Here is a 12707-nt window from a genome sequence, read left to right as displayed (position 1 = left end):
ACAAAAAAGGGAAAAGGAGCAAGAGGGAGAAGAGGGGGAAGAAAGCTAAATGCAGCCAACTGAGGTGGGGTGGTGATAGGAGGTACAGAGAGAGAGAGAGAGAGAGAGAGAGAAAGAGAGAGAGAGAGAGAGATAAAGATATAAAGGGAGAGTTAGATAACAAAGGGGGAGAGAAGAGGGAGGAAGTTGGGGGAGTACAGAAAGACAAGGAGGAAGCGAGAGAGGTAAACCCAGTTCCATTAAGCAGAGGAAGGAGTTTGAACCAACAAACCAGGGTCCACTCAAGGACAACCAGCCTAATCATTACCTGGGTGTCCCCCCTCTGGAGGAGGAGGAGGGGGGGGAGGGAAAAAAAGGCAGAGGTGGGGACAGAGGTGGTTGAATTGGAGGAAGGTGGACAAGTGGGCGATCAAAAGTGGCAGAGTGGTAACAGAGGTTAACCAGCTGATTCATGCGCACGTGGAATCCAAGTGAGTAAGTCGGGTGAATGACGGATCTCTGTTATTTTATTAACTACAATATTACACTGTGTGTGATTTTTGAACATCTCAGTTTAAAACCATTGGCTTTAATATGCTGCTATATTCTGACTGAGCTTTACACCAGATGTTGAAACCTGGCTGCAGGATTTACATTAATGGATTCGATTTTGGGAAATGTTTGAGATTAAAAGTTTGGTGCAGGTCAACTGAGTCCTTTCACATTAAACACAAAGGTATAGCTGAATAATGATGTGGTGTTTCATGCATAATCAATGGTGCAGTCAATTATGAAAACCAAAAAAGTCTAACAAAAGGCTTCCAAAAATTGATGTAGCTACATTTTGCATCAATGAATTTTGAGCACAAAATTATAAATTCAAACCAAAAACAGCGTTGATCAAATATCTGCAACAATTTGTTATTTTTTAATTAAGCAAAATACAGAAAATCATGTGTTTCACCTTCACAACAGTGACTACGATCAAACATTATCCTGGTCAATGGGAAACCACGACATTGATGATATTTTCTTACTCAGCATGAAAAAACGGGCCATACACATAAAGTACGCCGGCAATGATGTCAACTTGGGAGAGCAACCAGTTACAAGAGCTCAGTGGTGATGGCCGACGTCACAGTCAATGTGCTAAAAAAAACAACACGTGATTTTCGCAGTGTCATGTCCTGCCTCCTGCGTTCTTTAGCCAAAACCCCCCCCCCCCCCCCGCCTCAATGTTTCAAAAGGTTCAGATATTTTCCGGAGATCATGTCTGTAGTTGCTCATAAATAAAGGTGTACTATCCTGCTGAAACAGGAAAGGAACCTTTCCCTAATTGTAGTTATAAAGTCACACGAAACATTGACCATTATTATTATTAGACATTTTTCCCTATGCTGGGACTAGGTTGCCTTGCCGAGACCATGTAAAAAGACAAAAAAATACATTAAGTATATAGACGGGGTGAACACATAGCTTTGGCCATGTATTGATGTACACAACCAGTCCACTGAAGAGGGGAGGACACAGACCCAGCAGTTTGTCCCTGTGGTGGTTTCTCCTTCACAGCCTCACGTGAAGGACGGTAGCAGCAGCAGCGCTCACAGTAGTAACAGCCATGGAGCTCTCACAATGTCATGTCCAGGCTTACTACAATACTCTGTTAATGCCCTGTCAATCAAACTGAGACGGTTCTGAAGGCCCCACCACTGTGATTGATGCTTCAATTAAGAACCCGCTCTGACCTCCAGAATTGTTCATTTGAAATTGTAATTAAGCAATTAGGGGCAATTAAGAAACAGAGACTGCCGAATGAAAGTCAGAAGACAATTTGAGAGAGAGAAAGAGAGAGAGAGAGAGAGAGCGAGAGAGGGGGGGGGGGGGGAGCAAGCTGTCCTTATTAAACATCTCTCACAGAAACAAAAGCCCCATCTCGCCACAGAAACTCCAGGGAACTCTCAACTTGTGGTGAACTTGCAGCGGCCGCAAACAGTTTAGTGGAAACCTAGAAGGTCAAACAAATGAATTTTGTCAGACAAGTACTTATCTCCTGCATATTAATTAGAGCCGGGTGCGGGGGTGCGGCGAGGGCCATAAATGCCGGGCTTATCTTTACACGGGAAGGAAAAAGGCGCTGATTGAAGCAGGATTACAAGCTCCTGAATAAAGCTCTTGGCATCAGCAGGAGCATACCTTTGGAGGAGAAGGGAAGCAGCTGCTTGTTCAGGAGAAAAACGCTGAACTTGTGTGTAATTCATATTATCCAATACTAAAATGTGGCCTATACTTTCTGTGGATGGAATGAGCTGGATCCAGCTGAGCTTTGAAGTGGGCAGCAGTAGCCTACGATAGACAATAAGGCCTGAGACTGAGGAAAGCCAATAACTTTTTTGTCCTACATCTATCCATCCTGACCTTGTGCCTGAATTGAGTTTGTTGGTCTACTATATCCCATAACAATTCATCTTCAATAAGTGATGTAACTATTCATAATTACATTGAGCACTAGAGGGCACTGTCACTGGAACGCTAACCGACGTCACTTTAGGGCTCTTGCTAAAACAACTGCTGCTATAGTTCATCTTGGGAGGACAGAATCATAAAAAGAAAATCTGACTATTATTTATTTATTAACTGCTTAGTTTGCAGACCTATAGAGGAAAGAGTTTAGATAACATTTTCCAGAACTTGTCCTGCTAGTGCCCCAGTAAAATCTGCGAGTGAACAGCAGTGGAAAAATAAATATCTCTGGATGAAAAAGAGGTGCTACATGAAGATGTCGACTTGGAAAGACAACGAGATTCAAGAACGTTTTGGTAATAAGGGCTGACGGAGGTGTCAACGCAAACACAAACACATTCTCTCCCTAGCAGAATTGATTCATTCATGTCCTGCCTCCTGCTCTACCCTGGTACCACCCCTCTCCTGAATGTTCCAGAAATGTTCTTGTTGTTGTGAACAAGCTGACCTGGACAATCTCCTGCTGAGTTTATCATGTCAACAAAAAGATCAGATCTACTTTTTTGAGTGGATCTGATCTTTCATGTTTGAAAAACGTTAATGATAGAAGAAGCCCCAATGAGCAACGTCCAATACGATCTTCCTGTTTTTATGTCTGCTACGCAGCCACCTAGCGTGAAATTGTGGAACTACGTCAGGAGCAGACATTCACTCTGGGTCAAACTTCACTTCATGACAGGGATGGAAAGAAAAGGTGTCAAATTACCTAAATACTATAAAACTGTATCCAAGGTTTAAGCAGGTTCAGGTCACGGGGGCCACATGGTCAGTGACCTTCTAATGATGAAGCCGTGACAGAACATGGCAGATGGCATGACCTGCTTCATGGACGAGAGTAAATGACACAAAACTCTGCCTCCGTCTGTCTGCCTCTCTCGGATTCCCCCCCCCCCCCCCCCCCTCTCAGTCTGCACTGTGCTCTCAAATTGATGACGGTATTTGTCTGTTTATGAACACAGAGGTGACTTGTAATCAGGCTGAACGGGCGCAGGCAGCCCTCTGCTTCGGGCCTGTTAGTGCCACATAAGCTGCCACATCTGTTGGTATGGCCAGTCAGGAGAAAAAGGAGAAGAGGGGCAGGAAGCTAATGGGTAGAGACAAAAAAAAGAGCAACGGGGGACATGTTGGGAAAAAAAATACTTTGAAGAATGTTAAATAAAAGAATTTAATAAGATGACGTGAAAATTGCAAGAGAGTGATAACTTCGTCTGTATCTTCCTGTGAAAAGCAAACAATTCAGTTTCCAACGGAGGGAGAATAAAGAGCGGGATGATGGAGGGATTGAAACGACGCAGGGATGATGGGGAAAAATTGGCTGTAAATCTCAGAAATTGATCAGAAATGGTTGGCTGATTTTGACATCTTAACGCACACAGAGTGAGGAGAGAGAAGACAGGGAGGCAGAGAGAAAGACACTAATACAAGAAAAGAAAATACATGAAGTTTCTCAGCCTCACATTTTTGTGGCGGATCTCACTGTCGCACAAAGAGAAAGAAGAAAGACAAAGAGAGAGACTGCTGTGTGGGTCTGTAGAAGTCACAGAAGGAGGGCGTTAGGGAGGATTTCTAGGTGCAAAATTCATCTCGGTGCTGTGACAGGACCTAATACATCTGTTTCAGATGGAAAATTAATTTTCTAATATTAAAAAGGTCAAAAAGAAGCCAAGGCAACAATGACCTCTTTGTCATTCTTAACAAATTATCCAAAATGGCAGTGTCAAATTGGCGGGGATACGCCGGCCAGTGATGAATGCTTCTGGTAATCAGCCAATCAAAAAGAATTCTTCTTCTGCTTTTGATAAATGAGCTGGAAAAGCAACGCTTTAGGAAGGAGATGGGTCCATTTGTTTCTTTGGTTTCTTTTCCTTTTTTTTTTTCTCGCTCTCCATTTCTCTTTTCAAAACAAACAACAGGGTAGCTTGGGAACAGATTATAGCTCCTTGCATCACTGACTCTTTCAGCCATTTTCCCTGCTGACCAATGTTCAGCCACAGATGGTAAATGATGGCATTTCATGAAACAGCTTGAGCAGGCTCACCTTCAGATGGATGTAGAGGAAGGTTACCTCCAGCTATAAGCAAATGCTGTTGTTGTTGTTGTTGTTCTCACAATGGCTGTACTTGATCACACCTGTGTTTTACATGTCGCGTTGTAGTTACCAGTGAAGTGCTCGTTCAAAATGTGCCTGTTGGTACAGGTTGACAGCTTGGCCTGCGTTAATCCAGTTTAGAGCTGCAGTTTCCAAACAACTTCACACAAACTACTAAGTTTGGAGGTATGTAGCCTCCCAAGGGCCTAGGTGGAAACATGTAGACCCTGGTTTTATAAATCTGTGCCTTGGATTCTAAAGTGTGTTCTCAGATTCATATTCCAGGCCTTCGCTGCCCTCTGATCGCAGCAAAGTAAATACAATGTTACACAAAGACAAGCTACACTAGCATGTCCGCGCTGCAAAAAGTCCAGGTGGTGCGCTGACCTAGTTCCACCTTTTTCTCCACATTCAATTTTGAGTTATATTTGAAGCTTTCTCAAGAGTCCCTCATACAGAAAGACTTCAAGGTCGACATTGCGCTTCCTCTACAATACAGCTGCCGAGCTGGATCAGAGTCATGTTGTCCATTTTTATATAAAGTCTACAAAGTGGACAGAAAAATTCTTTCACAGTTGGACTATATGATAATTACATGAAAATCTACTTAAAAATATGAGAATTACATGAAAATATCCTTAAAAATGTTATTCACATGATTTTAAACCAAACCGATAATCCTCTGCTCTGGTTCACATGGTAGAGAGTCATTGTCCTACATGACCTGTAGACACAGAGCAACATTGGCATCATTGTCCTCTTTCTTTTAACAAGATGAGTTTCACCCCATATTTACTCTGTCAAAATTCCCCATAACTTATCATCTGAACAAGTATATTCTGATGCTGTTGACAGCCTGATATACAGTAGTTTACTCTACGGCGTCAAATAACTCTCACTTTTAAAAACAGATGAAAGAGCCATACTGTTGCGTTGTTTGACATTCTGTCTTTATGATCAACACAGCAGGTGGAGTCTCTCAACATCAAACCAGCAAAGTGGTGTAAACATGGCTGCTTGTGCGTGAACATGATGTCTTGACAAGGAGCTACTGTCTGAAAGCGTAAATACAATGGCGGATACGGTTCAGTTTGTTGTGGTGAACTGAAAAATAAATGTATTGTTGACTTAGAATTACTCTTCCTAATAACACAACCATTTCCTTGAATAATATCTGAAAGAGAAATTACTTCCATTGTCAACACTGTGTACACATTGTATTCAAATAGAAATAAAGGCTGAGCTGCTGATTGGACTTTAGATTACGGATTTTAAAACATTATTTCGAGTGTAAATGTTCTGTGTTGTGTGGAATTTATATACAAATATTTTTCAAATCAACGTTTACAGCCATCAATACCCACGCAGCGTAGATTGCTGCTACACGCTTTGATTTAAATGCCACTTGTATGAGAACTTGCAGCCAGTTATTGTAGTTATTGCCTGAACAGAGGAAGGAAGCTATTTTCCCAGCAGAAAGAGAGCACCGCTGAATTCACAATGATGGAGAATTGCTTTGGAGTGATGGGGGTGTCTGTCACAAGGATGGTGGATGGGGTTTCAAACCGAATGGGCTCCTTTGTGAAACGGAGGGCAATGCGACTTTGAATTATGATGCCTTATGCATAGAAGTGGTGATATCTAAAGAAGTCATGGCGACTGACAAATACCCAGGGTCAGATTTGTATACATGGAGGTGCACAGAATTCCTGCACTGCATCTATAACTCAGTTAAAGCTCATGATTTAAATGAAAACTGACAAGAGTGGACAATGCACTGAATGGACATTAGTATTGTGTCAGGAGATGTGTTGCAATGAGTGATGATACCTAAATAGAGGTACGCAACATTAAAAACACAATGTAAGCTATTTCTGCTGCAAATCAAACATTTTTTGATACACATATATTAATATATACATTTAATGTGAATGATTGAGACTGGATATGAAGGTAAATGATTAGATTCACACAGCACTCCACATATCATTCGTATAGTGCCAGCACAGCCATCAGGGGCTATTTAGGGTTTAGTGTCTTGCCCAAAGACCCTTAAGCTGCAGACTGGAGGACCACACCGTTTGTTAACAATGTGTGACATATCCTCCATCCAGCAAACAGCATCTGGCCCAGAACCCAGTGGATAGAGACCAACTTGTACCAGTCGTGACGTGGGTTTGTTTCCAAAGCAGCTAATTATCGAGCAGTGACTGGGTTTTCCTTCTGGTATACTCTGCCAGTGAGAGGATGTTTAGAGCAGAGCAGTGGGATTTGTTGTAAATCAGAAAATAATTCTAAATGTCTTGTAACACAGAGGTTTTCTGTAGAGGAAGCTACGATTACTGTTACTGTAATGTTCTAAAGTCATGATCATAGGTGGGAGCTGATTAGGTTAAGCTGATGGTTAGCTCCAGGTTAGCAGGATTACACAAAAGCTACTGAACAGATTAGTGTGAAAGTTGCTGAGAGGTTGTGGTTAATTTTAGTGTGGATCCTGATCAGGGATCAGTTCGTTTTTTTCACTTTCTCACATTATGAGGGTGTTTTCGCAACATTTCCATTGATTTCCCAGTGAATAATTTACGGATCTTGATAAACATAATCAGAGATGTTTTCAGAGACCGTATGAATGTGTGTAATTTGGTGCTGAATCAATTTGAATCAAGTTAATTTAAATGTGCTTGGCGAAGGTATGTGCTTTCTGAATGCCCTCTAAGTTTTTTATGTTATGAATTATGAATTCAAATCCAACAGGAATAATATGAACTGAATGAGATTCTAATGTGTCCTCCCACACTATCCTTAAAGTGTCAAGCTGAAACTCCAAACAAGCTAATTTAGACTGTTCTTTGCTGCACTAAAGGTGTAATTACTATTTTCAACTGGCTCTTTGTGCGAAATGATTAAATATAAGAGCAGGGGCTTGCACATATAGCTGATTAATTCAAGTCCTTTCCAGGCCCCCCTGAGCCACAGACCTCCACCAGCTAACTGGCTTTGTGGGCACAATTTTAGAGTAGACATTATGAAAAATAACCTTACATTTGAAAATCACCTCCCATGTAGCCCCCTTTCAGTCTCTTATTAAACAAATGACCACACAGAGTTAGCAGATAGTAAATGCGCCACATATGCTAGCTTAGCCCGAGTGTTCGGCTGTGGCTGCTGCCGATCTCTTGTTAATGGAGTCCTCCAGCAGAGCCCTCAAACCCTGGTACCCTCATTAGACTCCATGCCCGCTGTGAGAGATGAGCATGAATGGAGGGTAGCAGCATAGGGCCTCCTGGCTGCAGGGTTGGCATTGAAAATGGCATCTGGGAGCCTCAGACATGAGTAGTGTGTCTGATGGGATTAGCCGGCTGTAGTGAGAAGCAGATAGAAAAAGAGAGGTTGCCCGAGTCTCCAAATTAACTCTGCAAGACTGAAAGCAATCATCGGGGGGGAGGGAGGCCACAGGAGGACAAGTGCTGGTGAATGGTTATCAACCGGGAGAGAGAGGGAATGGAAGGTGTCTGACCGCCACGAGTAAACTCAGGAAACATACGGCACAATGTTGTGTTACCCGGCCGGAGAAGTCAGAGTCCAGAGAATACATCTGGGTACAGAACATATCTATCTACTGAACTGTGGAGCCAGGTGGCAGGAGATTCAGTTCTTTAATGGGCTTCACCAGTGTAAGGTCAAAGTCTGAACGAAACTCAGCGTATATCTCACTGATGCCCTGTCCACACCAATGTGAGTATTAAACACAAAAAAATTCACATGCGCCCTCCAAACTCCAGATTTTGAAAAACTGTCAATGCTTTGTTTATTACATAGAACTTTAGACCGTGAGCCAGGAATGTTTTAGATGATGTGACGAAGCTGATTTCAAATAACTATCAAACATATAAATAAAAATATTCTCTTGTACTATTGTTTTGTTTTTGAAGCTCACTTTCTAATGTTCTGCTCTGATATTTGCTGATGTGGACTTTATCATGGTTGTTTGAGCATTAGCACTCGTTCTTGTGTTTTCATTTGAATGGAGATTTTCTTTAAAAGGGGGAAATATCTGCAGTAGTGTAGACGAGGGTTGAATATATTCAAATTTGTAGGCAACCAATCTTTTTTTTGCTTTTGACCTCTTAAAATGAAGCTTGTAGACTCACCCCAGACTGGAGAGGCAAAATACATTATTATAAGAAAATATCGGAAATATATATAAATTAGTGCTGCAGAATTTAATTCTTCACCTGAACCTTCAAGGCCGGCTCAATTGGCTCAAGTCTGTAACTGTTACTGAACGTGTGACAGTTACAATTCATTTGTTAAAGAAACATCTGAGAGAAGCACACACATGCTGGCAGGAGAAACACAGATAAATGCATTTGATAAGACATGTTTCACTATGTAATGCTACAATACTGTAGTTTGTGTTTGCATGTGTATGTCTGTTTGCTCAGGCTGTGTAAGCGTGTGTGTGTGCGCGTGTGTGTGTGCGCGTGTGTGTGTGTGTGTGTGTGTGTGTGCGTGTGTGTCTGTGTGTGTGTGTGTGTGTGTGTGTGTGTTTGTGTGAATGACAGGCATGACTGGATCACCCTGCCATGACAGTCTATCGATCAGTGTGTCAGCACCAGGGGAAAAGGTTAATCTGCCCGACGCCAGCCCTGCGCCTCACCCCATCTCTGGCCTGCCCCGCATCCCGCCCCAGCCCACTCCCTCTCTTATCAGGATTAGAGGAATGTACAAAAGGGCAGAGTATTCCCAGGACACACACTGACCTTCAATAATCCCACTAACCTGCCGCTCTGCTTATAATTAACATCAGGAACAAAAAGAGAAATCCCTGGCCAGCCTGCGTAGAGCTGCTCTGACTGGGAGACTTAATCCGGAGGAGGAGAAAGTTACAGTACAGTTAGAGACTGAAAGCATGGACGTGCTTCAGTCATGTGTTTTGAATGGCCAGAAGGGGCCATCTGACATTCTAGTGGTGCTGACTAGCCCATCCATGCCCCCCAGTGCACAAGCCCCAGACACAGATTGGAGAAACATGCTGAACCAAGCAGGGAGAGGAAAACTGTTCTTGGGACCAGTAGATATTACTGTGTAGGAATGTTGAGAACAGAATGGAGTACATGCATCTACAGAACTCTTGTGTGTGTGTGTGTGTGTGTGTGTGTGTGTGTGTGTGTGTGTGTGTGTGTGTGTGTGTGTGTGTGTGTGTGTGTGTGTGTGTGTGTGTGTGTGTGTGCCTGCTCACAGGGTCTTGGTTCATCTGCATTATGAGTTGTTTGACAGCGTGCAGCGTGGGGTGGGCCCATGGAGAGGGATCCTGCCAGTGGCGATTTAAGTCGAAGCCCATCAGAGAACACCTGTGTACACACACACACACACAAATTCAGGGTAAATTATAACCGTGTCTGCTGGTATCATTTGGAGTTTTGAGTTCCAGTGTAAAGTTGCAGTAACATGGACACTAATGTTTTGATAATTAGTATGAGGGTACTACAATTGTTAAATTGAACTAAGCCTAGTTAAACATTTCAAATTCATTTCATGAGTTTTGAAAATGTAAAACTAACTGTGTTAAGTTACAGGCACTTAAAGGAAAAATTCAGTAAACTTAAGACATTGCACACTCATTTGCAAGTCTTCATTTGATGTGAAGAACTTACAGCTGCAGTGGGTGAAGCTACTTTATACCAGAGTGACAGTACTAACCTTCATTGTAATGCAAGAAATGACCATGACAACAAGTTAACATCCTGTGTCTATCTCAGAATTCAAAAGATGAGAATGAACAGACTGAATGAGGTAAATTCAACTCATCGTTAACACATTAACAATAAAAGACATTATTTAAATAATTAAATAAACATAACTTGAAAAGATCAATTAATTCCGCAAAATGTTGTATGAATCAAATTGTTGTTCTTTTATAGGACATAACCAGACAAAATATGAATCCCTGTTCTAGACTATTGTATCATGTTCTACAGGTTTAATCTGCCTCACTGCAGCCATTAGAAGTTTTGAACATTTGTGATTAAGGTGTTTATATGTAGTGTTCTGATTTAGGCTCTGATTAGACTCAGAATATTAGGCTCCATGTGAACATACCTTTTTACTAAATCCTTTACTTTCAATCATCATTTACTAATGATACAGGATATACTGTGGAGCAGTGATACAGTGCAGCCAGCCATGAACAAAATACACATCCCAGGTTAAAAGCCATTGATTCTTTGCTCTGCATGTGCCCTGTATACTGCTGAGATGAATGTTTGGTATGTGTGTGTCTGTCTGTGCGAGAGACAGAAAGAGTAGCAGTGAGCATGTGTGAATGGTGTGGTGAGGACCATCACTTTCCACCTTCTATCAATATGCTGATCATCACCACTCAGTGTGAATACAAGCTCATACAATTAGCCTTTAAGAATCATCAATCACAGTCAACGATATTAAAGAACTTGCCTCGGTTGGAGAGCTACTTGGATTCGTTAGCACTGTCTGTCTTTCTGTGTGGTGTGTGCATGTCCTCTCTGTGCCGGTATGGGATTTCTCACAGTCATGCAGGTTAGGTCAAATGGCAACTCTAAAATTGCCCGTAGGTGTGAATGTGAGGGTGAAAGGTTGGTTGTCCCTTTATATGTGATAGAGTGGCGACCTGTTGAGGGTATATCCTGCCTCTCGCCCAATTTAAGCTGGGATTGGCTGATGAAAGCCCCCCGCGACCCTCAAAGGATATATGGTTTAGCTCATGGATGGATGGATGAATGAGCAACAGATTCCCTACCAGTATTTTAACTAGCAGGGGGGATCTCGGCCACTAGATGGCACTCACAAACACACCAGAGGCACGCTGTTAATGCTTATCTCAATGTGCATTAGTATTCCTGGGGCTGAGCCCATTAAGTAAAAGGCAATGAATAAGGGAAAGACAAGAGAGGAAAACAGAGGAGAAGAGGATGCACACAGAGCTGCACCAATAGTGTTAAAGCCAGAGGAGGAGAAGATGGACAGAGACTGGCAGAGAGAACAGCCCCATGGCCTAATACTATCTTCTAACAAATGCACTGCTGTGAGCTATATGAATTCATTAAGCTCCCTAAAGGTGGAGTTAAGAGGATAAAAACCCACGTAGCAGGATAACCATGTAATGTGTGAATTCTGTCTAATATGGTGACGCATTCAAATTAAGAATTAAAACATGTGCGTGTGTGTGCATGTGTGTTTGTGTGTGTGTGTGTGTACCTGTAGTTGCCCAGGTAGACCCCATCAGGGTTTAGCATGGGGACGATCTTGAAGATCACGTGATCTCTCAGGATCTGAGCCACTGGATGTTGGCTCACCAGGAAGTCAATCACACCTATACACACGTACACAAAGACAAACACACACACACAGGGAAAAAAAGACTTGAATAGAAAACCGAAGACAGGCTGGCAGTTAATTGAGTTTTGAGAAACAAAAGGAGAAGGAAGGACAGCGAGGGGCATCATCAGAATCAGGGGAGGAATAGGAGACGTCAAGCCTTAATCGATACAAATGGAATGGAGCTGACGGCGCTGGAAAAACAGACAGCACACAGCGGGCGAGAAGCCAACTCATCTGATTCATGATGATACACACACACATACTGAAACACATGCACACACACACAGCAAGACATTATAGATGGATGGACTGATGGACAGATGGACAGATGGACAGATGTATTAATGGATAGATAGATAGACAGATATATAGATAGATAGATAGATAGATAGATAGATAGATAGATAGATAGATAGATAGATAGATAGATAGATAGATAGATAGATAGATAGATAGATAGATAGATAGATAGATAGATAGATAGATAGATAGATAGATAGATAGATAGATAGATAGATAGATAGATAGATAGATAGACAGACATCAGATAGATAGATAGGTAGATAGACAGACAGACAGACAGACAGACAGACAGACAGACAGACAGACAGACAGACAGACAGACAGATAGACAGATAGATAGATAGATAGATAGATAGATAGATAGATAGATAGATAGATAGATAGATAGATAGATAGATAGATAGATAGATAGATTGATAGAAAGAAAGAAAGAAAGAAAGAAAGAAAGAAAGAAAGA

At 42.0% G+C, this 12707-nt stretch overlaps 1 protein-coding gene across 1 annotated transcript in view; it reads right to left on the bottom strand.

Annotated features, from left to right (window-relative positions):
* Positions 1-12707, bottom strand: part of agbl4 (AGBL carboxypeptidase 4) — a 263547-nt gene that overhangs the window by 14359 nt on the left and 236481 nt on the right. The window contains exons 8-9 of the mRNA XM_061078886.1: positions 11825-11939; positions 9831-9942 (exon numbers count right to left, since the gene is read on the bottom strand). Coding sequence (XP_060934869.1) covers positions 9831-9942; positions 11825-11939 — 227 coding nt within the window. The remainder of the gene's footprint in view (positions 1-9830; positions 9943-11824; positions 11940-12707) is intronic.

The sequence above is a fragment of the Limanda limanda genome, chromosome 9 (assembly GCF_963576545.1).
Source record: "Limanda limanda chromosome 9, fLimLim1.1, whole genome shotgun sequence".
In the NCBI taxonomy this organism is placed as follows: Eukaryota; Metazoa; Chordata; class Actinopteri; order Pleuronectiformes; family Pleuronectidae; genus Limanda; species Limanda limanda.
The sequence above is the reverse complement of the archived record's forward strand: the minus strand, read 5'-3'. Positions and strand labels throughout refer to the sequence as shown.